This window comes from Varanus komodoensis, unplaced genomic scaffold (genome assembly GCF_004798865.1).
Source record: "Varanus komodoensis strain SLA01 unplaced genomic scaffold, ASM479886v1 scaffold11, whole genome shotgun sequence".
NCBI lineage: Eukaryota > Metazoa > Chordata > Lepidosauria > Squamata > Varanidae > Varanus > Varanus komodoensis.
The window spans coordinates 33,259,753-33,286,061 of NW_025335317.1; the positions used below are offsets into that span (position 1 = coordinate 33,259,753).

General features: G+C 45.7%; 1 protein-coding gene across 10 annotated transcripts in view; it reads right to left on the minus strand.

The window, feature by feature from the left end:
- Positions 1-26,309, minus strand: part of ABCC3 (ATP binding cassette subfamily C member 3) — a 73,829-nt gene that overhangs the window by 31,514 nt on the left and 16,006 nt on the right. For 9 of the 10 annotated variants that reach the window (XR_006413725.1, XR_006413726.1, XM_044419982.1 and 6 more), the window contains exons 3-12: positions 24,558-24,683; positions 22,925-23,062; positions 21,267-21,392; positions 18,838-18,899; positions 14,440-14,571; positions 9,558-9,776; positions 8,684-8,861; positions 5,236-5,397; positions 4,412-4,504; positions 636-839 (exon numbers count right to left, since the gene is read on the minus strand). Coding sequence is in view for 8 of the 10 variants with exons in the window: in XM_044419982.1 (XP_044275917.1) it covers positions 636-839; positions 4,412-4,504; positions 5,236-5,397; positions 8,684-8,861; positions 9,558-9,776; positions 14,440-14,571; positions 18,838-18,899; positions 21,267-21,392; positions 22,925-23,062; positions 24,558-24,683 (1,440 nt within the window). In the remaining 2 variants the exon portion in view is untranslated. Of the gene's footprint in view, positions 1-635; positions 840-4,411; positions 4,505-5,235; positions 5,398-8,683; positions 8,862-9,557; positions 9,777-14,439; positions 14,572-18,837; positions 18,900-21,266; positions 21,393-22,924; positions 23,063-24,557; positions 24,684-26,309 lie in introns of those variants that run through there. The other variant, XM_044419983.1, reaches the window with a different exon arrangement.

The following is a 26,309-nucleotide window of genomic DNA, read 5'->3' on the forward strand; positions in this document are numbered from 1 at the left end:
AGACCTCTGTTCAGAGGTTCAGATCACCAGGTGCTGGAGATAATCAGCAGGGGATCACCTTCTCTTGACTGTGAACTTCCAAAGGGTATCAGGCTAGTCACAGCTGAGGACAGACTACTAGGACAGATGGATCTCTGGCCTTTCAGTAGTACTCTTCTGTTTGTTTGTTTTATCATAAAGTAATTCCAGAATTTGGTAATGTGGATAGTCAGTTCCTGTTGTTCTTCCCTCATGGAAAACTCTGTTTGTCTACTTAGGAGTAGCAGCATGCACTACCTGCTTGCAGAAAGCTCGAGCTTAGCCATCCACCTGCTCCTGCTGACATGCTGCCCCAAAGAACCTGCCCACAGGGGCCACTTTCTGAGAGGAAGTTCATGCATGCCCACTTCCTGCTTTGCTTGCAAAAGTCGTTGTATGGGTAGTTTTGCTTTTCCGTGGCAAGTTACAAGGACAGTCCTGCTAGGTTACAGCTACTCTGACATAAGCAGCCTTCACTGCCATGGTGACCTCCAGATCTTGTGAACTACAGCTCCCATTCGTTCTAACCATTGGCTATGTTGGCTGGGGCTGATGGGAGCTGCAGTCCAAAACATGTGGCTGAGAAAGCTGATAGAAGGTATACCTATAAAGCTTACCAGAAATGGTGCACTGATCCATGCAAAGGTTGACAAAGAATTGAGGTACGCAGATTTCCTCAAAACACGGAGTTCGTTCTTTCGTATCTCCAGCACCTTTTCTGCAAAGGACGGTTCCCATGCATACAGCTTGAGTACTTTTATGCCGCTTAGAATTTCATTCATTAGCTTAATGCGTGCATCTTTGTAGCGCATCTGTTCCACCTACATCATTTAAAAGAACATCCTTAGTCAATGGTTATTTTCCCTAAACTGACTGTGGTTTCATGTTTCCCATATCTAGATAGATCTCCTAATACATCAGAAACAGAGACCAAGAATACATGAAGAGATTATAAAACTACTACATCCAGTTTTGTGTATGGATGTAAATAAAGTTGTGGTTGGAGACAGGGAATAGTAAACAGAGATGCTACAAGGAGGGACCACAGGTCAGATAAGACTGAGAGAAAGAAGCGAATTATGTAAGCCATTTTGAGTTCTTTGAAAGGGAAAAAGATAGGAAATAAATATGAGGGGGGGGGATATTAATTCTTTTTGGGACCAGTGCTCCTTGCTGTACCTGGCTAGAAGAGATCCTGCAATTGCTTTTCACTGACACTGTAAATGGAACAGCTCAGAGCACCAGCTCTGCATGCAGAAGGGACCGGGTTCACTTCCAGGCAGGACAGAGTAATTTAAATCAAGGAGATTTAAATCATGATTTAAATCAGCAAGCAAAAGAAGCTGAATTAAATTAAGCTTCTCACTGATACTACTTCATGTATCACCTAAATAACAGTGCAAATTTTAAATCTGCACGTCAGGCACAGTGTCAAATACGCATATTTGAGAATTGCTCAAACGAACTGCATTTATACAGAAAGCCCTGGGTTCGCACAATGTGACACGCCATCATGGCTTGCAGGGTGGCTACAAGCTTGTGCTGCCTGAGCCCTGCAGCATGGTTTGTTAACCACTCTGGCTGGATTCAAGCAACACAAAAAGTTCCCCTTCACCTGTATGCCACCATGGCTTTCATTTTGTGTGAACCCAGTCATTTATTCTCTTTTGGTATTCACTGTAGCAGTAACATGCTCATATCCAGAATGCATATATGAACTACATCCTTATTTAAGAGAAACTTGTTAAAAATCAGATCTATTTGTTTAAAGGCCATGAAAATGTTTGAAACAGAGGCTGCAGCCAACTGGGTCCACCAGACCTAGCGCTGGGGCAGGCAGCGGCTGAAGGCACAGTGGCTCCAAGAGCCCGTCCGGGCCTCTGTCCCTGCCCCATAAAGCACAGCAGATACTCGCTTGGCTTTGCAGCGTGACATTCAAAGCTGCAAGGAAAACTGGCCTTGTACAGAGCAGTTTTCAAACAGGCTCAGCACAACTCAGACACAGGAATACATAGTGTGTTTGGCTCTTGCAGCATGAGAACAAAGCTGAGATCAGCCTGACCCTTGGCATTGCTCTGCCCTTGCGGGCAGTCCTATCATCGCAGGGGAACTGGAAAAGCCGTGCATCACTCACGGGGCCTTTCCTCCAGGCTCCTTCATCATGCCTTGGTCCTCATGTGTCTCGCACGGAGCACAGTCAAGCAGAGGAATGTGGCTTGTATTTATTGTTTAGCTTTGCATTTAAAAATGGGGCACAACAGTCTATAGCATCAATCCTTTTCTTAAAAAAATACCTTCCACTGAATTTTTTTCAGTATGTGCTCTGGTTCCATAGCAATCTTGTCATCTTTTTGAGGCCAGCTTATGGTGGCTCTTTGTGCTGAGGTCTTTAAAGATATACACAGGCAGTGGAGGACTTAAGGGATTTTCCATCCCAGGTGTTTTACAGGTCTGCTCTTCATTATACGTTGCTTTAATTTTTTTTAATGTGTATTTTGGAGCATTTTGTGGTATTTCATTGTATGGCTTTTCTGACAGACAGCTTTGGCTTTTGGGGGAATAGAAATAAATGAATAAAACAGACAGACAAACACCCCACAAAACCAAGAGCACTTGTGAAGCTGAGAGAGCTCGGGAAAGAAGAGAAGAGCAGGAGCCATAGCAATACTCCAGTGAGGGCACGTGATGCAGAAAATGAGCAGCAGCAATGTAAGATGCGAATATTACCTGACACTCAGGCTTTTTTCTCAGTTCCAGGCTAGGACTTTTTTTCCCTCCCAGGCTTCTGAATGCATTTTAAAGTATTCCAAAGTCTGTTGGCATTTTTGGTGTTTTAAGATTTAATATTTTAGTATTTTAAGGAACAATCCTGTGCACATTTAGACCAAAACAAGGCCTAGGACTCACAGCACACTCCAGCTTGGACTTACGATAGGACTTATTTCTAAGAGTGCAGAGCACCCTAAGTCATTGTGGCAATGATTTAAATGTCTATATCTGATGGCCATTTTAGCTGTGTTGGCATGTTTATTAGTCTGATAGTGCTATTATGTTTTATACAATGCCTCAAGAAATTTGGGAAGTAAACAAATGGGGCAGCAAAGCACAGATGACCTTTGAAGTATGAGCATGTCTCCTGACTGTAATTTACTTAAGGCAGGACTAAACCATGTTCCAGCAAACCAGAGGGGCCTAAACTCTCATTTACGGAGCTGCCATGACAATGGGTCAGCAACAATCTTTGCTAGCATGATTGGGTGGATGGGGCTTCTTAACCCCTTTCTTTCTCATGGATTCTGGATCCTGAAATAGGCTCCCAAGAGGTTTGTCTGGTCCCTTCTCTACTTTCTTTCAGGTGTGCATTAAAACCTTCTATTTCAGTGGACATATGTGTAAAAGTTCAAGCTTCTATAAAAAGTGTTTAATTGTTGCTGCTGGTGTTATGCTTTTATGATTGCAGTTTGGATTGTTATGTGCCTTCAAGTCATCTCCAACTTATGGCTGCCCTACGAATGAAAGCCCTCCAAAATGTCTTGGACAGCCCTGCTCGGCCCTTATGAACTCCAGGCTTTGGCTTCCTTTGCAGGGGTCTCCAACTCGCGGCCCGCGGGCCAATTGCCGGGACGGGCAGGGCACGGGGGAGGGGCCCTGCGGCCTTCAAAGCGCCAGCGGCACCCAGGCCGGCCTCCGGATGAGCGGCCCACCACCACCGCGGGGGTGGAATACTCAATGCGGCCCAGCCTCACCCACACTCTGCTTCCAGCGGCCCCCAGGGAAGCTGGGTTTGAGACCCCTGCTATGGAATCAATCCACCCCACACTGGGTCTTCCTTCACTTCTCTGACTTTCGCTAGCATGATTGTCTTCCTTAGTGAGCTGGGCCTTCTCGTGATGGGCCTGAAGTACAATAGTCTCTGCTCCATCATTAAGCCTGTATTTCAGGTTGTATTTGTTACTGTGTTTTCACCGTGAGTGCCAGGTTGAGGCAGGTGGAAAAGCAAGATGATGTTGAGGAACACCAGACAAAGTCAGGGACTGGATTCAGGGAGCAAGCTCAGGAAAAGCTTCCAAGGAGCACAAAGATCTAGGGCAGGAGAGCAGATGCATATGAAGCTTCCTTGCACAGAGCAGGACTATGAGCCCCTCGAGCCCAGAACTGCATTTGACTGGCAACAAACGCTCTCTGGGAAGGAGTCACTGCAGCCTTCCCGGAGTTGCCAGGAATTGAACCCAAGACCTTTTGCCTACAAAGCAGGTGTGCTGCTGCTGAGCCACGGCCCCCTCCCAGAAACAGTTTTCCATGGAGCACTCAGCTGCTCCGGGACTGGCCTGCCATAAACTTCCACTGTGTCCTTTTGTGGAGCAACTCGGCCAGGCCATCAAGGACAACCTACCTGGAATGCTCTGGTTTTCATAGCGATGACAGCATTAAACGGGATGAGTAAGACCATCACAGCAACTCCGGCCAGCACCGAGGGACCTAGAGCCTTCAAAGGATGCAAAGGGTGCCAGTTGTCATTCTGCTCTCCCGCATTCCCGGAAGCTGGTGGGGGGCAATTCTCACTCTCCAGTGAGACCAATCTAAGCAAGATGCCTGCACAGATTTAGCAAGGGGGCGCGAGACCCTAGGGCAGCTCTGCGCTTCACAAGCACTTCCCTTTCCACCATGAAGAGGCACACACATACTTTGAGGTCAAGAAAGGCATGGGGGACATTGGGATGTGGAATCTCTGGGGATTTTTGTTTGGCTTCCTTTTATTTGTTTTAACTAACACAGCACTTGCTTGCTCTTTCACTGGCACTGCAAACAGAAGCATGCTGAGGAAATAAACACATAAAGTCATGTGACAATGATCTGCCTGGCAAATATACTTCATCTTATCTGGTGAAGTGCTGTGCAGAGATAAGGGCAGACCACAGTGAGCCTGCTCAGTTCCTGTTTCTCAGGATTCTCCTTTGTTAAGCTAAGCGAAGTGGAGGACAGGGCTGCTCTACAACAGCACTGAAACTAAGGGGGTTAGCCTGTGTGCAAGAGCCTTCCTCCTGTCATGGTGCTTTGCATCGAAGCACATTGAGACCCACCTGTGGGCCACCAGTTCTGTCCATGCAGAGCATCGACAAAGAAGTGCTTGGGACTCTGCTGGGAGTTCCCTACAGCTGGGTCAGCCTCAAGGGTTAGCTCAGTGGCTGCGCACAGCAGAAGGAAAAGGTCCTTTACCTGCCAGAGAAAGTACAGGGCAAGGCATATCTGCAGCGGGGCAGACCACAACATATTTAGGAAGGTCGTCAGATCCATGAACCGCTGGGCATCCACCGACATCAGATTGACAATTTCTCCAACAGTAGAGGAGCGTTTTGCTGTATTGGTGATGACCAAGGACTGCAGAGATAGAGAAACACTTTTATTTGGATGCATTTCCTCATTTTGTAACCATTTTATTTTGTCCTTTCTCTGAGTTGCTCAGGCCACTGCACATGGTCCCTGCATTTTGCGGTTTCAGTTTCACAACCCCCCTGTAAAGTAGGTGAGGCAGGGAGAGAATGACTGGCTTGAAGCATCACAGCAGAGCATGGATTCTTAAGCGTTCTCACCTGATGTGTACCTGGATACCTTTTTGAGCAACACGGGTATTTCACAGACATCAAAGCATGGCTGGCTTTTAATGTTTTTATATCTATATCTGTAGTGTTTTATGGTTTTGATGTCTTTTAGTTCCATTTAATGATTTTTAGTTCTGTCAACCACACTGGGAGCAGTAACACTGAAAGATGCCTTATTCATTCTTTTTGTTGCTGAAGTTATATTCTTCTGTTATTGAGTTGGGAAAAAAACTACTTTATTAGGAATTAAGGTTGCTATACCATTTTTGTGTTCAAGAGTCAAAGGATGGATAATGTAAGGTAGTTCTGCAAATATTATCTTTATGAACGTTCTTGTCTCTTTCAGATGTCACCTTGACTCAAACATGGGGCAATTTAATCTGCTAAGTCCAAAACTATGATGTTAGATCCGCTTGTTGCATATGTGGATTGGTTAACTTCACACAGCCCTGTCCACCTGGTTGTTCAAGAAGGACTGATTCAAGATTTATTTTCAGCTGCTATACATTCATTTAGCTTTTATGCAGTTTTAAACAAAACTGATTACCGTAAAAAAGATATGAGGGCAATTATCAGTCATCTTATACTGCGGAAAACATCATACAGCACACGCTTATCCTTGAGCACCAGCCTGCCTTTGGACCAAGTCTGCCTCTTGCAAATTCACTAATTACTCAGCAAGATGGTGATGACGTTCTACGTTGGGAAACTGCACGGCAAAAAAGTAGAACCCAGGGCAATTTGGACGGCACGCAAAGATAAATTACAACTCTGTAAAAATATGGACCGTCCTACTTGCATGACTGCAGCTACCAAAAGAACATGGAAGCTTGATACTCCCCCAGCTGCTAATGTCATACAAGGGGCCTCTTCACAAGCACAAGAAAATGAGATGAGATGCGCTGCACATGAATGTATAATGCAACCATGTGGCTGTTCCCTGCCCAAATGGCACTGCTGGAAGGAAGGGCAGACTCACAGATCTGGCCTAGCCTGTGTGGCTGTGGAATTCTCCCACGGAATAGGGGCAGCCACAGTGGATATTGCTCAAAGTGCATGGCTCAACATGTGTGTGAAGCAAGCCTTGTTCTTCAGAAGAGACGAACACAGAGAGGCCGAATAGTTGTAGGATTGCCCTTGGACCGTCCTCCTTCCAAGTAGTGGATAATTAGATCCAGCTGGGAAAAGGGCAGGGCTGTGCAGCCATGCCTGGCTTAACTGAGGGAACGCAGATGGAGGACAGTGCTGGACCCGGCTGCCTGGCGTGGGCAACCAGAGACGGAACTGAGAGCTAGAGCAAGGATCCTGAAGCATTAAAGGATTAATGCGGCAAGTGGGGAGCAGTTCATGTATGCATGGAATGTGGATTACTTGGAAGCATTTATGAACAAACTGTAAATGCCAGAACTCAGAGAAGCAGAGAATCTGCATGTGCAGGGTTTGAGATGGTTGAGAATGAAAGCCCTTTTGCTGAGCTCTACTGCCCACAGCATGTGAGACTTCCCTGCATCCCTCACTCCCCATATTCAGTCTGCTGCCAAGTCACGTTGCTTTTCATTTACAGTGTTGTGAAAACATAGCCATCTCTTCCTAATCCATCAGCAAAATCATTGGTTCATGCTCTGGTTACCTACCACTTTGGCCGTTTCAAGCTTCTCTCTCCACAGGTGACCCTGAGATGGCTCAGCTCTGTCCAGATCCAGGTCTTAAGAGCTCCCTTGGGTTCCAGGCCAAACTGGGGGCCCTCTGCCTACCCTAGATTTTTTTTAATGAATGTAACCGCAAGACAGACTCTCTTTGTGTAACAGACCTGCATGCACCCTGGTCCCATTGCCCTTCCCTTGTTGCCTGGCCTTGCCTGTCCATAAACAAGGCTGTGGCTGCCTTGTTGCTGCTCCCAAGTAAAGCACCACACATACTGATGACACAGGAATATCGGATAATGACAGTCATCTAAATAAAAGATCCACAATTCTCTAAAGGAGATTATTTCATGTTCAGTTTGCTTCAAAAGAGCTTTGTTAGAATGCCAACTGCTGTCATAATATTGCTTACATTAAAAGGGATAGGAAAAGTAAACAGGCAACATGAAATGCACATTTCCAAATGTGTTTGGAAGCTGTCTGTTGCCTTTATTCAACTTCTCTGTTTCATCATTATAGCTGGATCTCCTTCTGCCCAATCCCATCCATCCTATTACTATTTAAACTGGTGCACTGCAGAGAGGCCTGCTAGAGAGGCCTAGCACTTTCTTGTGCGGACGTTCTGGGTTTAAAGTGTTTGGGATTATTATAGGGTTAAAGTAGGCATTATGTTAATTGCGGTACCACCATTTTAATCATGTGACTGCACACCTTTTTTCCTTTACTGAAAAGCACCCCTGGAAAGATGGACGGTACTTTAGCCAAATCAGGGCTGCAGGAGAGAGGGAGAAGCTTTTAACAGTTTGCTCTGGTAATAGTCCTGATTGAGATTGCCTTCCTCCTTTTTTAAAGGGCGGGGGGGAGATTAGCATGCGAGGGCCAGTCATGGGGATACCGTCACCATTTGCTTTGGTCCTACATTAACTAAGAAAGGATAAAATTTTGGCACATTGAGATATCCTACATCTGTACACATCTGGCACAAGAGCAGTCTAGATCCGGGGCGGATTTGTTCATTTACCAACAAAACAACAGATATGCATCTGGACAGTTACTGTCTGGTCAACACTCCATTGCCGTTTTGTTCTGTGTTCAGGCACCATGAAGGTCAAGTAAAGATTAGACTCGTTCAGACTTTGCAGTATGGTTTGGCCAGTTGCATCTTACAGACACATGCACATCATAATCCTTACGCAGATGTTGTTATTTTGAGAAATAAAATCATCCAACCCTTGACTATTTCCCTCCAGGAGGGAACGGGGCTTCATTCTGGATACTTCGGCCACCCACATGCCCAGGTACACTTGGACATGCTTGAGTGGCAGATGGAAAGTATCTTCATGTCCTCTTTGCCTAGACAACCACAATCAGAGACAATCCCTGGCTCTACCCAGCTATGCAAGAACAGCCACCTGTCCTTACCTTTCTGTAGATCATCCCTACGATGCCAGTTCTCAGTCTCATTCCAGTAACAAAGCAGTACTGGAAATGCTGGTGAAGGATAATTGTCTGCAGCACGGCACAGAAAAACATCAAAGTCGCAATCAGATATCCCCACCATAGGGGAGCACTCTTATTCTTAATGAAGCCAATTAGCATGCTGTTTAAAAGGAAGATTGAAATACATGGACAACAAAGAGGGGGGAAATACTGAGATTAGTGGGGCAGAGCACAATACACCACTTCCTTCTACCCACAGCAAAATAGCGGGACTTCTTAGGACCGATTCAAAACATTATCTGGGTGCATGCCAGGCTTTATTTCCACTGCAAAGTCTAAGGGTCACCTCAAACATTTATTTTCTCATTTTTGTTCCGCTTCTATGTAAACAGAAACAAAAACCTCTTCCGTGTGGCAAATGTCTCTGTGTGTGTGTCAACCTGTATATAGATCAATGATGTCTGTGCAGAACAGTATGTATGACAAGAGCACATGTGCATTTCATAGTGCCAGTCCAGAAGGCGCTGATGCTGAGGAGCTAAACTAGATCCATATGGGAGCTTCAAATATTTACTACTCAGAGTTTCCAGGCAAAAACTAGACGTATATGAACTACTGGTGTCATTCTCCAACAGAGACCACGGTTCTCCCCTGCACCCCGCACATCGCCTATCAGATAGGCAAGAAATTAGTACAGGCTGTGCATGTGTGTTATGGTGTTGGGGTACCATAAATGGGCAGACCCAAGACCTGTGCCTTAAACAATACCTCCCCTATGCCCGTCCACTAATGGATCCTTTGAAATAAACACGGACACTACCTTATGCATGAAAGCCAATGGTAAAATGGAACTCACCTTAACAACTGGGGATTGACAAAGGACAACAGATCCTGGATCAATTTGAAGAAGGAACCAATTAAGAAATAAGGACCAAAGGACCTGATTAAGGCTTTGAGAAAGGACGGCTCTTTCTGCTTTGTGTTATCACTTAATAGGACTTCTGTTTCCTCTGGGTCATCACCAGTATGGTTGGTCACATGGCTAGAGCTTTTTGTATAGGATACCTCTTTGTTCCTAAGAAAATGAAACATCCCTATTACACTTGGTTGAAAAGAGGAGATGCGTTGGAAATGTTCATTACATATTTCAAGTAATAAGCTGGAGTGGTACAGCGGTCTTTGGGACTCAAACTTAGTCTTGCTGGATTGGATTTCTAAGCTACTAAGCTACCTTATTAGTATATATCCAGCATTTTATCACCCAGAAGCAGAGGGCTGTTTGCACCTAGAAAATAAAAAGAAATTAACCAACCACACAAGCTTTATTTGAAACACTCTGTTAAAAACAATCATTCTTTTATTACATTTCTATAATTTCCAATAGACAAAGCTCTCTGGGCAACTCACAGCCTGATAAAATATAAACCTTCAATCCAAATTGAGAACAGTTCAAAAACAAGTTTTCTAAAAACAGCAACAAAACTACCAGGACCTGATTTTCAAAAACCTAGGCCTTTAAATGCCTGGAGGCAGAAGCTGTCCTTAGCCTGGCACTGAAAGGATGGCCATGCTCATGCCAGGTGGACGGCACTCGAGAGAGAATATGCTACGTTCTGCAGCCACCATTAAGAAGCCCCTCCCTGGAACCTCTCCTGGAGGAGGCATTTGGAGATTGCCTCAGACAGTGACCGTGGTCTCTGGGTAGCTTCACACAGAGAAGCATCTTTTTCAAGCATAGCAGTCCCAAGTTACCCGATGCTTTATAGGTCAAACACAACTCTTGTAATTGGGTTTCAAACCCTACAAACAGCTATTGCAGTCAGATCAGAATCAGTGTTGCATGCTCAGACCTTCTGGTTCAGACTACCGCATTTTGCACAAGCTGCAGCTTCCCAATGATCTTCAAGGACAGCCCTACACGCAGCTCGTCAGTCATCTAACTTGGAGGGGACCAGAGCACAGATTACCAAGGCCTGTGCTCCCTATCCAAATAGGGTGTAGCTGAACCTCCAGCTGAAGCTGGCAGAAGGCACACTGTGCCACTGAGTCACTGGACCCTTGAGTGACAATGAGATTTCCGGGAGCACCCCGCAACCTGCTCCTGAAGAGGGAGGGCAAGGCCACGCAGAACAGGATAAGTTAGAAGAACCACCTACAAACAGCACCTCAGTCTCATCCAAACAGTTTATTAGCCCTTCCCTAGCCCATTGTTGGGCCAGGCCCCAATCTAGCAGTGGGTTTAAATACATTACAGCTGTATATTTAAGGCAGTACATTCAGAACCTATTCCCCACTTCACAGATGTTTCAGAACAGTCACGTGGCGCATTATGACTTCAGTTATGCTGCTGGGTGTATTCAGCTGCAGAAATGCCCATGCCAACCTATCAGATGAACGGATTGATCGCAGGACTGGACAGTTCATGCAGGGAAAAGGTGAAGGTTTCTATTGTACATAAAACCTTCAGTATGAAGCTGCGATCTCAAGCCTTGACTAAGGCAAACAAAAAAACTTCTCAACTTTATCTTCTTACTTAGCAATTAAAAATATGGCATACTGGTTCAAGAAAGCATTCCTAGAGATAATTACTTTGACTTTATCGTCTATGCAGTAATAAAGCTTTAAGCTAAAACTATTTTACTTCACGTCTGGTTGAACAGAAAAGATTGCATTACCCGTTCAGCTACTTTCATACTGCCATGCATCTTCCCATATGTTTTGCCTTAAACATTTTATGTTTCAGTACTTATTTTAGTTTATAGTTTAACTGTTCTTCCTGTTGAACTTGTCTCCAGTAACATCGCTAGCCCTACTACATTTCAAAAAGGGAACACGTAGATATAAGTTAACTACCTATAACTTCCTTCCTAATGATTCTTCACCAGTCCTCAGTTCCACAAATTGCAGCCCTTTAATAATGCAAACATCATCAGCTATTCATGTGAAATCTTGTTAAAATCACCTGGGAAACTTGGACTATTATGTGGCTTAGTAGTTATTATGACAATTTCTACCATTAGAGTAAGAACACGAGCCAGCTCCTCCCACTCGCAGCTTTCTAGCCCTGATTTGAATCCTCATCAACCAAATGCTTTCCATGGAGCGGACGTGCTGAGCCTCCTTCTGCCCAAGGCCAAAGTCCATTTCAGAGAAGCCGCATTCTGCTGGAGCATGAGACCAGAAGCAAAAGGGATGGAGCCAGAACAGGGTGTGCATGGTTCTTTGCAACTGGAAATGCACATTTCTGAATTGGGGCAGGCCTGTCCTGTTCCAGGCATGAGCATTTCCACTCATTTCTGGAGTTGCCTTAGGAGGAGCTGACTCCTCATTGCACTAGCAGTGGGTCCATGGATGTGACAGATTCAGTAGAGGTGCAGCACCCGTACTAGATACTGCCCCCACTTGCTGGAGCACTACAGCCACAGTCTGTGGTGGCTGGTGAAGGGAGAATGCAGCATGCATTTTGGTGTCTCAGCTAAGCAGACACAACATAGTTGTGCCCTTGAAGCACATGTTACCCAATCCAAAACTAGTTACCCAAACCTAGATGGTTTAGTTGAATCCAGGATTCCGTCTTCAAGAAGGAACAGTATTCTTGACTTCAAGGGTAATAACTTTATCCTTGAGTTACTCTCAGAGAATACCGCCACACATTCCAGAACAGCAAAGACAATAAAATTCCTAGGAGAATTGACTATTATCCTGAAGATTATATTTTTTCCACATTTCCTACTTGACTGGTGCTCTTCTTTGCACAATCTACATTGTTGGAAGCACATCAGCAGATTTGCTGGAAACATTTGTGAAAATTCAAAATAGAAGCTGGGGCCTGTTTAACATCACATCTGCTGTGTCTGCCTTCTTTTTGGCTTTCCCTTGTAAAAGGCACTAAATTGCAACAATAAAGACCAAAGCTCTTTTTTAAAAAAGGAAGCCTATAAATCTTTGCCCTTTTGTTGTATTCTGCATGGACAGTGAATTATGCATTTGCACAATAATACTGAAAATCTACATTATATATTAGGTACTAATGAAAAAGATGAAACAATAAAAAGAGCCATTGTTGAGCAAAATGGAGTAGTTTGAGCCTTCCCTGCCAGTAGGAACACATACAAAATGCTTCACTAAAAATACTAGATTTGGAAAGCAAATACCATCTAATGAAAACTTGATCCTAGGAGTGACTGTAAGAAGCAAAGTTCCTGTTTTGCGAAGTAAAAGCTCCACAATGCAGTAGAAAATAAGTTGCCTGCTACATATCTAACTTTAAACATGAAAGAGTCTTGTAGTACCTTAAAAACTAACAAATGTATTACAACATCACAGGCCTCTGTGGCAAACAAACAAAACCAAAAAAAGCTTGCCACTACTTGCTCCATCTACAAATAAATGCAAAAGACTATTTTATTCTCTTGCTGGATTGGTCAGAGCCAGGATGCTGTCAAACAATGGTAAGCCTGAATACCAAGACACAACCATCCTGCAGGCTGCTGCCCAAGGCTTCCTTTGTCCAACGGCACCTCCTGAAGAGTGCAGAAGTCATTCCGTGTTGGCCCTGTGCCATTCTCCAGCAATGACTGAATCACTAGGGAGGAAAACAGGCAGATGCATAGCACAGGTTTTGGGTTTCCAAAGCAATAATCATGTGGAGAAGCACTAAGATAGTAACTTTCTGCAGACTTCTCTCAGGCATAAGCAAAATTTGCCACGTGGGTGGCCTTCTGACCTGGAGTGTGCCTGTGCATCGCCGAGGAAGATAGCTCTTAGCAGTGGGGGCTCATGGTGGGGCTGAGAAGGGCCTGGGCCTTCCTGAAGCTCTGCGGGCTGTGAAGACCCCTCAGCAGTACAGCCACGCAATCCCAGAGCTGGACTTAATGCCTTTACAGGGGCCCCCGCCTGACAAACATGTATAAAACACACAACTAACATTCCTCTTCTCCCTCGCTATCATTCCATGCTGTACAACCACTTCTATGATATAAGAGAGGGAAAAAACTGCCAGCCCTGATTTAAAGAAAAACAAGGCTCCGGACACGTGGTGTGCCTGCTGGTCAGAACAGCATGTGGTCCCTCGCTGCCTCCTTGGCATCTGCACCATCCATTCCTTCCTAACTCATTAGCCAATGGCCACATCACCAAGTGCCAATACTAAAGTATCTTTTTTGTCTCCCAGAATCAGGCAAAGCCGTGTGACTTTCCAAAGGAAGAACATCTGTACTCATAACTTTAACTGGCAATGCTCCCTCTTTTATGCTATTCTTTATTTTTATGTATGTCCCATCCAGGATGTGGATCAGGTCCTTGCCCATTTAGTTTCAGCAACAGGATGGCATCTTGTGCTCCCAGACTATGCTCTAACCCCTCATATAGGAGTCTCTTTTCATTGCATTAGGCAGAGAAAAATCCAGCTCCCTTTCTGCAACTATTCCACTCAAGTGTAGAATTTGTTATTTGAGTAGAGAATCCTCCCTGTTGAGAAGGATTTAGGGCTATCGTGAGGAAGGTATTCATCACTACTATATGGTTGCTTCCTGCTCGCAAACGTAGAGTAAATTTTGCAAAATAAGCAAATCTATGTTACATTAATTTTCCTAATATATGCTGGGCACAAAAATCAAACTTTCAGCACAGAATATGGATTCCTACAAGACATAATTCAGACAGTTGTTTAAAGCACAACATTTCATTCATAATAGTAACTGTATAAGAGCTACTTAATCAGGCAAATGTTAGCTTACTGTTGCATTGCATGTGTTTGTTTATCCCATTCCTTCTGGAGCCTTTGTACAACTACTTCAGATTTATCATCTGCATTCAGAGACCATAAATCCTTATCTTCAAGAGGCTTCTTATATCCTTGGATTGCCATACTGTGAAACAGAAAAGGCGTCACATTATCAACTTTGAATCAGTCTGGACTGTTCAACCTTTCCGAGGCCAGTGACTCGTGCTGCATTAAAGGCACGAAGACCTTCACAAACAACAGACAACCATTAAATTCCCCGGCCCCTTTGACTCTGCAGCAACTTGGACAATTTGTCCGCTTCCAGATGTCATGCTCTTGTACATTTCTTGGCCCACAGCACAAGCTGCCATTAGTGGAGCGGGCTGCAAGGCAAGGTGTAATGCTGTGGATACAACTACTTTGTCCTGGCAGTTATCAGGTGTGTGCGGGAAGGGGATTAAGCACATACTGTTTCTAGAAGTAGCCAGGCATTTATTCTAAGATGTAGGTCTGGTCCAACTGCAATGGAAAAGGAGGGTGAAAAGCAGTAGAGTTGAGGAGGGCAACCTCAGGTCTGGGGGCCAAACCCAGTTCTCTGGCCATGCCCTCTTCTGCGTCCCATTTCCCCTGACCACCAATCATCTGCGGGACTCCTGGGATTTGTAATGTTTTCCCACTGTTCCAAAAGGGTGAAATGCTTCTCCTAAGGCCAGGTTACTGGCAGCGAGAGCTTCAAGCTCAAATAGGCTGGTAGTTTTGGTGGACCCTTCTGCCTTCAGTCCCACCCTCCACCTGAATGCAGCCCGGAGAGCTACTCTGCAATGAAATGCAGCCCTTGGGTTGAAAGCCCCCTGCCCCCTTTTGTGGCATGTAGAGGGATGTTCAGAGGAGCAGCTCCAGGGTGCATTCTGCTTCCTTCCCCACACTTTCATCCAAATAATGCCACACGTACTTCTTCCAATGTGCCCCACACCCTTCTGTCCACTCCCGTTTTGGTGTGGTTTTGACCCCCGAGAGCCTTGCAAACATTCATTTTGAGATAGCCATGCACAAGTTAAAAAGTACTCTGAGAAGTAGTTGAGTGGCAGAAACCATGGGACAACTGATTGGCCTATTCAGTTCTGGGATGACTACAGTGCGGTTAAAAAAAATGGATTCCCACCTCAGGTTTTCACTTTATTTTACATGTGAAATGGGGATTCTAATCTGATTACTTGTTTTGTGAGTACACAGCCAGCATGCAGTATTTAAGTTCCCCACTGATTACATATGTAGGACCCAGATGTACACTGACATACACAAAACTAGCTGTTTCATGGGGCCTTTACCCGCCCAAACATTTGCCTTTCTTACAGGGCTAGTACAGACCATGGCTGGTTATCTTGGGAGGAAGTGACAGAAACCCTTCTCCCTTCTCGCCCAGCACTGCTGCAAGCGTGAGATAGGAATTGTGGGCTACTCTTTTGGAATAACTACAGTATAACCCTAAACAGCAGTTAATCATAAGTATGGTTTGCTGAACCATGCTAGTTTCATAAATTATGGTTTGAAGCTGACTTGTTTTAAGCAAACAATATTTTATAACAATTTGCTGTATTTGGAGTGAACAAGCAAGCTGTGGGTAATCTAAAGACCACAAGATCTCCTTCTCAAAGCCTTGCTGGAGGAGGAAAGGGAAGTGCACAAGTCCCAAACTCTCTGCAATTCATTCCTACCATGATAAACCATGGCTGAGTGTGATGTCTGAACCAGAACATAATCTAAACTTCAGTGATGTACGGACATGCTGTACATTTTGACAACTCTCCATTCTGCACATTAGAACCAATCAAACGATGATGTTTTGTAGAAAAAGTATTCCTTACTGAAATCTTTCTCTCTCTCATTTGCAGTACAACAATCTGCCATTAGGGCTGCCCCACTGCAGCAAATACAGAGGATGCACCTGAAGTAGTTCCAGGTATTTCGGCGCTCTGACACATTGCGCACTATGTATGCATCCACTATTGACCCAGCGTGAAAGGTCTCCTGTGTTCTGCCATCATCTCAAACCACCATATAATTCTCCTTAATCTTTGGTATGTACTACTAATTCATTGGCAAACAACAGGTTCTGTGACAGCTCCTTTTGTGTACTTCCATTTATTGCGCCTATGATATTCACACACAGAAGCGGGCTTAGCAGCTCATCCCTGACGGTGGCCATCCTTGCAGCAAATTCACCTGGATTTCTTGCCGGCCCACCAAACGAGGCTGCCACTGCCGCCATGCTGGGGGCTGGGTTGTTCCATGCTGCTCTCCTGCCCTCCAGCAGCAACTCGACTGCAAAGCCTGCCAACAAACCTAGCCAAAATGATTTAAATCCTGGTCGGAAAGCCTTTGTCGTACTTTCAAAGAAGTGACCAAGTTCTAAGCATCAACTGCTCTCTTTGTGCAAGCCACTGAATAGGGCCTGCAGCAAAGCGCCGTGTTTTCAGCTGGAGAGCCCTCGGGGGCTTGCCTCAACGGGAGCCAAGGCCATTCAGTGGGTAACAGCCAAACTGGCAAAGCATGTAGTGCCAATGCATCATCTCTTTTCCTCAGAGAGCACGTGGTGGTGCACGCGAGGCTTACCCCCTCTGACCTGTTCAGATAGGGGCGGCGAAGAGAACGTGATTGGCTTGGGGTCACCTGGCGAGCGTCACGGCTGAGTTTGCGCTCAGCTGCTGCTGCCCATGTCCAACACTCTGGGCCAGGCCTCCCTAACCCGATGCCCTTCACGTGCCCTGGACTCCAATTCACGCCATCCGCAGCAAACATGGTCAATGGAAGACACCAGCACAGAGAAGGGTGCGCTACAGACATTGCACCTGTTTTTATTGCAGCTAAGCCTATTGCACACGACTTCCGCACATGTAAGTAAGATTGGGATTGCATGGCGCCCTGTAGACAAAAGCTGTGCTATTGAAACAGTAACGTTTATTTAGCTGACTTTGTTTTAAATTATTTTAGGACACCTTGAAGGGTAAAATCTCAAGGTTACAAACAAGATTTTAAAACATAGTACAATTTAGAATAGATATCAAATATTATTATATTATACAATAAAATAAAAACAAAAACCACTTTAGACCAATAGAACCTGCAGCATCCAGATGCTAGGTAAATTGGAGGAAACAAAAGCTCCTTCACAGCCTTTCTGGAGTTCTGCAAAGAAAGCACCTTGCAAATCCCTGCCGAAAGCTGATTTCAGAGGTGTGGGGACACCACTGGAAAGGCCCTCTCCCTTGCATTCACCAGCCTACGCTATTGTGGGGGAGAGCAGGCAACACGAGCTTCTACTGATGGCGTCAGAGAGTGGGCAGGCTTGGGCAGGCTGCCCACACGCTCATAATGAAAAACGAGTAACTGCTTTTTAACAAGGATGGTGCCAGTAGGGGAGGCGAAGAGGCATGTGGCAGCTGCCACACCCACGATCCAGTTGATGCCCAAGACACTGGCACAACCTGCCACCTTCGCACTGTTAGGTTGCTGGGTGAAAAGGAGGCACTTCCTGAACATTTCGGCCCTGCCGTTGATTTCCAGAGGAATCAAGGACAAAAGGCCATGTTTTAAGAAAGGCCCATGAGATACACTAATAAAAAAAGAAAATGACACCAGAACTACCCTTGACTTTCACTTTTCAAAAGCTTCACTTATAACTGCAAAACCCCCTCAACAATGTGAGTTTCGTTTAACCTGAGTATTTTTTTTTAATGGCAAAATAAACTTCTCACCACTTGTATAAAGATTATTAAGCCAATCTCCCTTTTCTTTGGGGAGGTACAAGTTGCACATAAGACTCAAGTTTCTTTCCCTACGGTTCAGTAAGAATGAGAAAAACACCCTATAAAATACGCCTCTAACAGGAAATGAAACCTGAACCTTAATTGCCAATTCAAACATCACTGTGCAAGTTTTTTTTTAACCTTGTTAGCCAGTATTTTCAATTGCATTTATAGATACAGTACTGGGTCTCTGTGTGCTTGGGTTTTGCTGCACTCTCACATTTTCTGCACTACAGTTTTGAAAGGGGATTTTTTTTTTTTTTACACTTCTGTAAGATTTAATCATATAAGCACAGCCTGGCCCTCTCCATGTTGACTTAGCAGCAGCTCACGTGACGTTCCCTTAACTTGGGAACTTCCTCTCAAGTTAAGTGTGCCTACAATGGCAGCCTTATTTTCTCCCTCCTACCTCCACCCTAACAGGCACACAACATCTGGCCTGGGGGTGGGAAAGTGAGAATGAACCGCTGCCACGCAGAATTGCTTTATTGTACAGGAATGCAGCCAGGCAACCAGGAGCACACGGGGAATTTTCTGGACTGCTGCCACCCCAGCATTGCTATCACCCAACGGAGCCACAATAAAACTTGCAAGGGCCTGCTTACCTTGTGAACCACCAAAATGTTATCCTCGAAAGAAAACTCGAAGTTAATTCTGGGCAGGGATTCTAGGATGCAAGCAGAAGACATTAAACAGTAAAATTTGGAATCAAAGAAGGGTTTTTTTGTGGGGGGGGGTTGGCCAACATTTTTCTCCAATACCACACAAAGAATTTAAAACCGTTTGGGGTATGTTCTGAGATATAAATATTCAGTGAAGGATGCCCTGAATGTCTCTCCAAGTTTTGCTTCCTCCACCCCAATCTCTGAGCAGCATGTCAAGAAAAAGGATGGATCCCACTAGTTGGTCACAGCAAAATTCTGCTTGTCCTAAGCGAAGAGCAGGGAGTGAAAGCCACTGGTTGCTGCTACTAGGTAGGAAACACAGGGGGATCTTTGCACTGGAGGAGGCAGTAGGAAACCTGTCCTGCTGCTGGAAGAAGTATTCAGCCCAGGTGAAGACAGCATGGCAAGCACAGTTTTCCTTCCTGGTGTCTTCCAGAAACTATGAAAATATAGTAGGATGGAACCCATATTTTTTGCATGGCCAGTTACCAATGGTCACACAAAGGGCAAATTCACACCACATGAGAGCTGATTGTGGGTTAATTCATCCTCAAAGAGCTGTGGCATGTACCAGTCACTCTTCTGAATATGCAGCCCCCTGACGTGGAGTTGGCATGTCGTGCAAACCCAGTCAATGGAGGTTATCTGAGGGCTAGACAAAGCTTGCATAACCCATGGCCTGTTGCACCACAGCTCCTTGAATTTAAGTTAACCCATCATGGGCTGCCATGTCATCTCAATCAGGCCAGGGAGCTGCAGCACGACCTGTCGTGAGCTGGGGTTCCTCCCTTCGCACATTCAAAGCCACAGGCCTTTCTGGCAAAACATTCTTTATTGACCAAAGTGTTTTCCAGAAGCACAAACACCAGTCTCTGAGCATGCACAGAGCAGTTTGTCGTACCCAGTCTTGTTTACTTCTAGGAACTCTCTTTATGAGTATGTTTGGGGCCCATCCTTTTGGGAAAGGCCTTCTGAAAATGAGCATGCCTCCTTGCTACACGCTGACCCTCGAATTGGGCTGCCCTTCTCTGCCAACATCACATCCTGGGGTGGGAAGCCATACCTGCCTCGTCTATCTCTGAGAAACTCCCCTGTTCCAAGTTGCCTCCCAACAGTTATACAATAGCTGTGTGTTATTCTCAGAGGCTGCCTGTGCACCTGGGGAGTCTCAGTGCCTGGAAGTGCCCTCATTCTGCTCCACCTCCTCTGAGACCCAGTCAGAAGGCCTTGGGACTGTGAGTCAAAAGCAGCTATCTTTCTCAGTCCCAGCAATACCAAATCTTATGGATTTCTGCTTTTTATTCCCCAGTTTAATGCCTCACTTCTGGGATTTTGCATGGGAGACACATCTGATTGAATCTTATCTTTACTCCTCTTCTTGCTGTGTCTTTTTTGATTTTAAGCCTGTGGGCAGGACCTGTCCCATTGATCAGGTTGTATGTGGACTGCTCTGGTAGTTCCTTTGGCTGAAAAGCAGCGAGCAGATACTTTTAACTGCCTGATTAAATAGGGAGAAGCGTTCCCGTTGAACAGTCTGGACAGATGTGTTCTGCCATGCTGCTTTCCAATCCTAAGGAAGCGGATCTGTCCCATTCTGCTAAGATCCTGAGGACAGGATCTCAGTGACTTACCATTCATCTCAAAGTCTAACTCCTTCTTTGGATGGGCATGAGGTTAGGGAAATTCAAATAAGTGCCTCTTCTGCACCCACTGGCTTAGGCCCAGTTTAGTCCTGTTCACTGACATCTCCTTCAGCTGAGGCTTGGTCTGTCCATCCCCAAACCCCCAAACTCAATCACTGCATGCTCCTGGCTCAGTTCTCCCACTGTTCCTTTCCGGCAAGCAGCACTGCAGTCGCTGGTTTTAGAGGAGGACCCCCTTGAGGATGTGGGGCAGGCCAGCCCCACAACTTCTCTCCCACGACTTCGGGGCAGAGTGCCGCCAAGTCCCAGCCCTTTGCTTGACAACTGGGGGTGGAGGAGAGCAGCCGTTCTTCATGGGCCAGATTTGGTGCCAGTGCCTCCAGTTACTGCCTCTAGGAAATGGACTTATCCGTAATGTACCTGGAAACAGAACCCTGCTCAAGGTCTCAGGAGCAGGGGTTAGGGTGGTGCAGGGTTAGGCTCACTCTGGGCCAGTCACTGACTCTCGGCCCAGCCTACCTCACAGGGTTGTTCTGAGGAAAGAAGACTGGGGATATGTGTAATACTAAAGGATAACTGAGGTCGGGTCTGCCCCAGATGTGCCTCATATGCTCTGAGGCACACAAGAAAGAGTATCGATATCCCGCACATTCTTGCACTTAGCTGTGCTTTTCCCCCCAGCTAATGAGACTCTACAGGGAGTCAGTGTAACATGGACCTACTTACAGGATCTAGGTTTACTGGAGAGAAAAATGGAGGCTTTTCCTGAAGACAGTGAAGAATCAGTTCAATGAGGATCAGTGCAAAATAGATGTAAAATGTGGTATTCCTAAATCTGTCTTCCATTTGGTTCTGGAAAGAGAGAGAGAACCAATAAACAATGAAAATTTACTTCACTCAAGGGACAGGCAAAAGTCAACAAGAGCACGAAAGAAGAGGGATAAAAGAACACATTGGTAATATTGTCCATAAAATGAGAACCTTTCTGGCTGATGGAGCAGGATATAAATCCAATAAGTAAATAAATGAGAAACAAATTGTCTTTAATTAACTCTTAGAGTGAAATATTGATATTATTTCCTCGGGCACAGATGAATAATGGATAAGGTTTCCAATAAATACTAATGTTCAGGTGGCTATTAAAGCAAAGCTGAATAAAGACATGAAGAGTGCCATGTGGTAACCTTTGATTTGGTGTCCTGCTGGAATCCCACTATGGTGTTCGCCCTCCTTTTACAAAGGAGTATGGAAGATCCTGCCTTTGTGATTAGATTACTTTCAGGTCTCTTCCAGCTCTTACACTTTGATCACAGGATGGCAGCAATGCCGGAAAAGAAAGAGCAAGGGAAGACGGGGCTCTGGTTGCATACTCAACTGCTGTGGTATCATTACTCGGGGCTGAAAGCACACAAAAACATCAGTGGGTGCAAAATGTTGCTGTAATTCAATAATGGCATTCCTATTTTTGTTGCATAGCTTGTGCTTCATTCCCAGGCTCGGTTCAAGGTGCTGGTTTCGGACTCTTAATGTCTGAAATGGCTTAGCACCTAAGGACCACCTTCTTCCCTATGTCCCCCACTGAATGCTCCATTCTGCATCAGAGGCCTTGCTCCCAGAGCCACTGCTGAGTGAGCCAGAGTGGGCAGGCACTAACAGCAGGTCCTTTCTGGTAGTGGCATCCACTGTGTGTGGACTGCCCTCCCTAATGAAGCCTACCTTGGCACTTTCTTTCAGAAATTTGACCACCAAACTATAGCTTTTTCAGAGGGCTGCTAGTGTTTTTCAGTGTCATAATCCACAGGACTGATGCATTATTCTTGGCATTTGGCTCTTTGTAATTGTGTATTTCATTTGTTTTTTATGTACTGCATTATTATTTTTATTATGTATTGTTTTGAATCCACTTTGTTGAGAGAGAGAGAGAGAGAGAGAGAGAGAGAGAGAGAGAGAGAGAGAGAGACACAACAGGAGGAGAGGGGGGAGGAGGAGGAGAAATCCAAGCCTCGTTATACTGATTTTTATTCTCATGCCTCCTCCAGGGAAGCAGAGAATATGCCACATCACTCTGGTCCTGCCTTAACAGAGCAACTCACAAACATGTTCAGGTATTCATGCACTGTATGGCCTTCTCCCCTCCAAAGTGCACTGCCCTGCATCTCCAGCCACGGACAAAGTCGAAAAGCTTGCCTTATCTTTGTTTAGCATCACCGGATACCCCACCTATGCAGTGTTGGAGTTCCAGGCCACCACCCGACATGTATACGCCCACGCTTTACAAACACCAATTTCCTCCCAGACCAAACTCTGCCCATCAAGTATCCACACACTCACTACCTCTGGGGAAATGTTAATGCATGCAGGCACACAGGTCACACACCCCTTACCTGAGCAAAAGTCCCAATGATTTTGGACCGCAGAGGACCCACGGCACACAGCACACACAAGAACCAGAAGATGAGGAGAACCCCCGAGGACTGGACCCCGTGAAGCCTCTCGTACTGGATGAGCAACATTGCCAGCGCCTGCCAAGAAAACGATTGCGGAGCATGCTGAGCCGAGCCGGGAATGGCTGCCCTCGGTCCCCTCGCTGGTGTTCGAAGCGTGAACCTGAAATGCTTTCTTTGCCGTAGTTGTGCTTTATTTCCCACCCCCTGCTTTCCCGACTTATCAAAAAGCTGTGCCTCAGGATGAGGCAAGAGCATATTTATAAATGCACATAAGAAGACAATCTCTTCTTCTTTTTCCTCCTAGAAGGCCTGGCAATTACAGTTCACCTTGGGTATCTCATACACACTTTCAAGTCAGACCTCATTTTACAAAGCTAGACTTTTAGGAGCTCACTAAAAATGGTATCTGTTTTCTTGCCCCTGCACTCAGAAGAAAAATTCCCAATAGTGCAGGGCAGGGAAAAGCATCCCCAGCACCCTATTCATATTCTCCAACACTGAGTTTTGAATTCTGCACAGGAATGCACACAAATAACTAGAAGGAAAAAATATTATTTAGGGATTTGATCACTTCCTGTCCCAGTCCCAAAAGAGAAATCGTTATGAATACTTTAATGTTAGCTTCTTTTTTAAAATGTCACAAATTTCTATTATTTCCTGCAGGATTGGGCCATTATTTCAGAATGGCAAAAGCAGAGCAAACATGTTTTCCATCCTAGCAGAGCAGCACCTGTGGGCTCAACAGGTGCCAACAGAGACAGATGAGGAAGAGAAAGGATGTGTGTGAGTCACATGCTTCTTCTACCTTCTGTCAAAGCCATGTCTGTCTCCTCTACACCAGGGTGGAGGGAAAATGCCTGGAACAGTTCTTGGACGCCACCTCATCCTTCCCACGAGACAATTGCCAGCGTGACAGGAGCAGGCAGACCAGGCCAAAGAAGGGTGAGGAGGGAGAGTCCATAGCGGTGGGCAAGCCCACCAAGTCCATCTGGGCTTGTGCTAGCCATGTGAGAGGGGAGTGGTAAAAGGGAAAATAAGCATGCTGTTTCCAGGATTAATTACCCATCAGCTCTCCTCTTAATTCCTGGGGTGTTGCAAGGAATGGGTGGCTTTGGGTCCAGCTGATCCAAAGCCTTTTCCACTCGCTCTCTAGAATTGGTCCAATTCTTGCCAATAGCCCCTTTGGAACAATGGTGGCAAAGGAATGGTCAATTCAGTACAGGTGAGGAGGACGTCTGTGGGGACACATCTTGCTCTGCCCAGTGCACCAATTTCCCTTTCCACAAGGGGAAATCGGGACCTGCACCACCCCTGGGGACTCCAAGCTCCATTACCTTTATTTGCTGTGCAAAACCTGCTCAGCACCTAGCGATTAACAGATCAGCAGCGGTCCCTGAACTTCCACAGAACTGCAATGCTTGTGCTAAGTGAAGGACAGCACATCATCCTGCTTAGCATCAACATTGTCCATGGAAGTCATCACATCGCTCATTCATTCATTCATTCATTCATTCATTCATTCATTCATTCTATTTTTACTCAATGTCCCAGAATAAAAAGGCATACCAACCATTGTGATGCCAACAATTAAGGGTGTTACAAAATACACGGTTGGTGGTGTTCTGCCTTGAGCAATTCCATGGAAAGCATAAAAGAGATTGGACCAGCAAACACACCAAAGCAGGAAAGCAAATACCTTTAAAAGGAAAAAAAGAAGAAGAAATGCATCACAACTGTTAAAATGCACTCGGATGGGATTGCTTAATTACTAGCAGTGAGGCTGTTCGGCTGCAACATGATGGGGGGTGTTATTTTGCTACCCCCACTTTGCTGTTGCCCCCACCCATGCCTCGTTCAAAATATTTTCTTTGGAGGACTCAGGAAATCCCAAGGGCAGCTTCAGAAGAAGAGGCATAAACTGCGAGGAGGAGCACGTGGTGCTGGTGGGGGGGGGACTCTGGGCACAGGGACCGTCACATAGAAAGTCCCTTCGTGGTGCAGCGAAGGCTGGGGCCCGGTCGGTCGGTCGATGCAGGCCAGATCAGGCTTGGCTTGTTACCCACCTCTTGTTATGCACACAGAAGCAGCACTGCCAGCAGCCGACAGCACGCACTGTGCAACCCAATGGGCCCTTGGCTCAGCAAACCTCCCCAGCTCAGGGACTTTCGGGGCCACCAAAGTCACACTGTTATGTGCACATATTTTGAAATGACTTTTTTTTGCGGGGGGGGGGTACACTTTTTGAAAAACTGTGCACAGCTTTGGAGCACCCCCACAAAATGCAACACAAACTCCAGAATGTGCAGGTTTTGATGGTAAACTTTGTTCCGACCTGTTGGGATCAGGAAGTACACATTTCTCACCCATTCCTATTTTAAGCTACTCAAAAGGGGCAGGCAATCTTTTGAGCCCGGGGCACATTTGGAAATGTGGAAAACTGTCCTGGGCACCAGCACAAAATGGCTGCCACATACCATGGTGTGGCACAGCTAGTCATAGCAGAGCAGGAGTATGCCCAGAGGGACTCATCCGGCAGTAAGACAGTGGCAGCTAGTGGCTTCCACCTCCTTTTGAAAATAACAGCATTTAACAGAAATTGGGAGGGGCAGGGTGTCCTGGTGGGCATTAAAGAAGCTGCCGGGTGCCCGTGGACACCATGCTGGCCATCTCTGTACTATTTATGGCAAATGAAAGCAAAAAGGGTGAGACTGAAGGACCCTGAGCAAAAGCTGCAGCTGGACTCGAGGGTGGCTGCACCAAGTCACGCAAGGCAGCGTGACCCCGAGTGCCCTACCATCCCTTGACTTTGTAATCTTGGCATAAAGCTTATACAAACAACCTGCAATCTCATTCACCCACATTGCCATGATTGAGGAAGTTGCACAAGGCTAGATGGGCTTCCTGTGAATTGTTAAAAGAGGTCATGATCTTTTAAAAATTGAACTGTGACCCAGTAGCTACAAAAGCACATTGTCTCAGTACAGCGTTTTTACAACTAAGCAGAGATTTAGCTACTGACTTCACTCAAAGGTGGACTGCATCCACGGTTTATTAAATTGGGTAATTATTACAGTAACACAGTAGAGCAGTGAAGTGCTCGTCGATTTGCAGCCCATTTCGCTGATGAAATCGCCAAGTAACTGACTGAATGCAGCATCTCAATGTAAGAGATATCTCAAAGATGCTTCCTGAAGATTTCCTCTACCCCCCTTAGCTAAGAAACCCAAGCAAGTCACATGAAGCTTTCTGTCTCAATCAAGAGACACTTTCTAGAAGCCACAGGATGGCTCTGCCGGTAGCCAAAGCTGACAGCCCTGCAAGG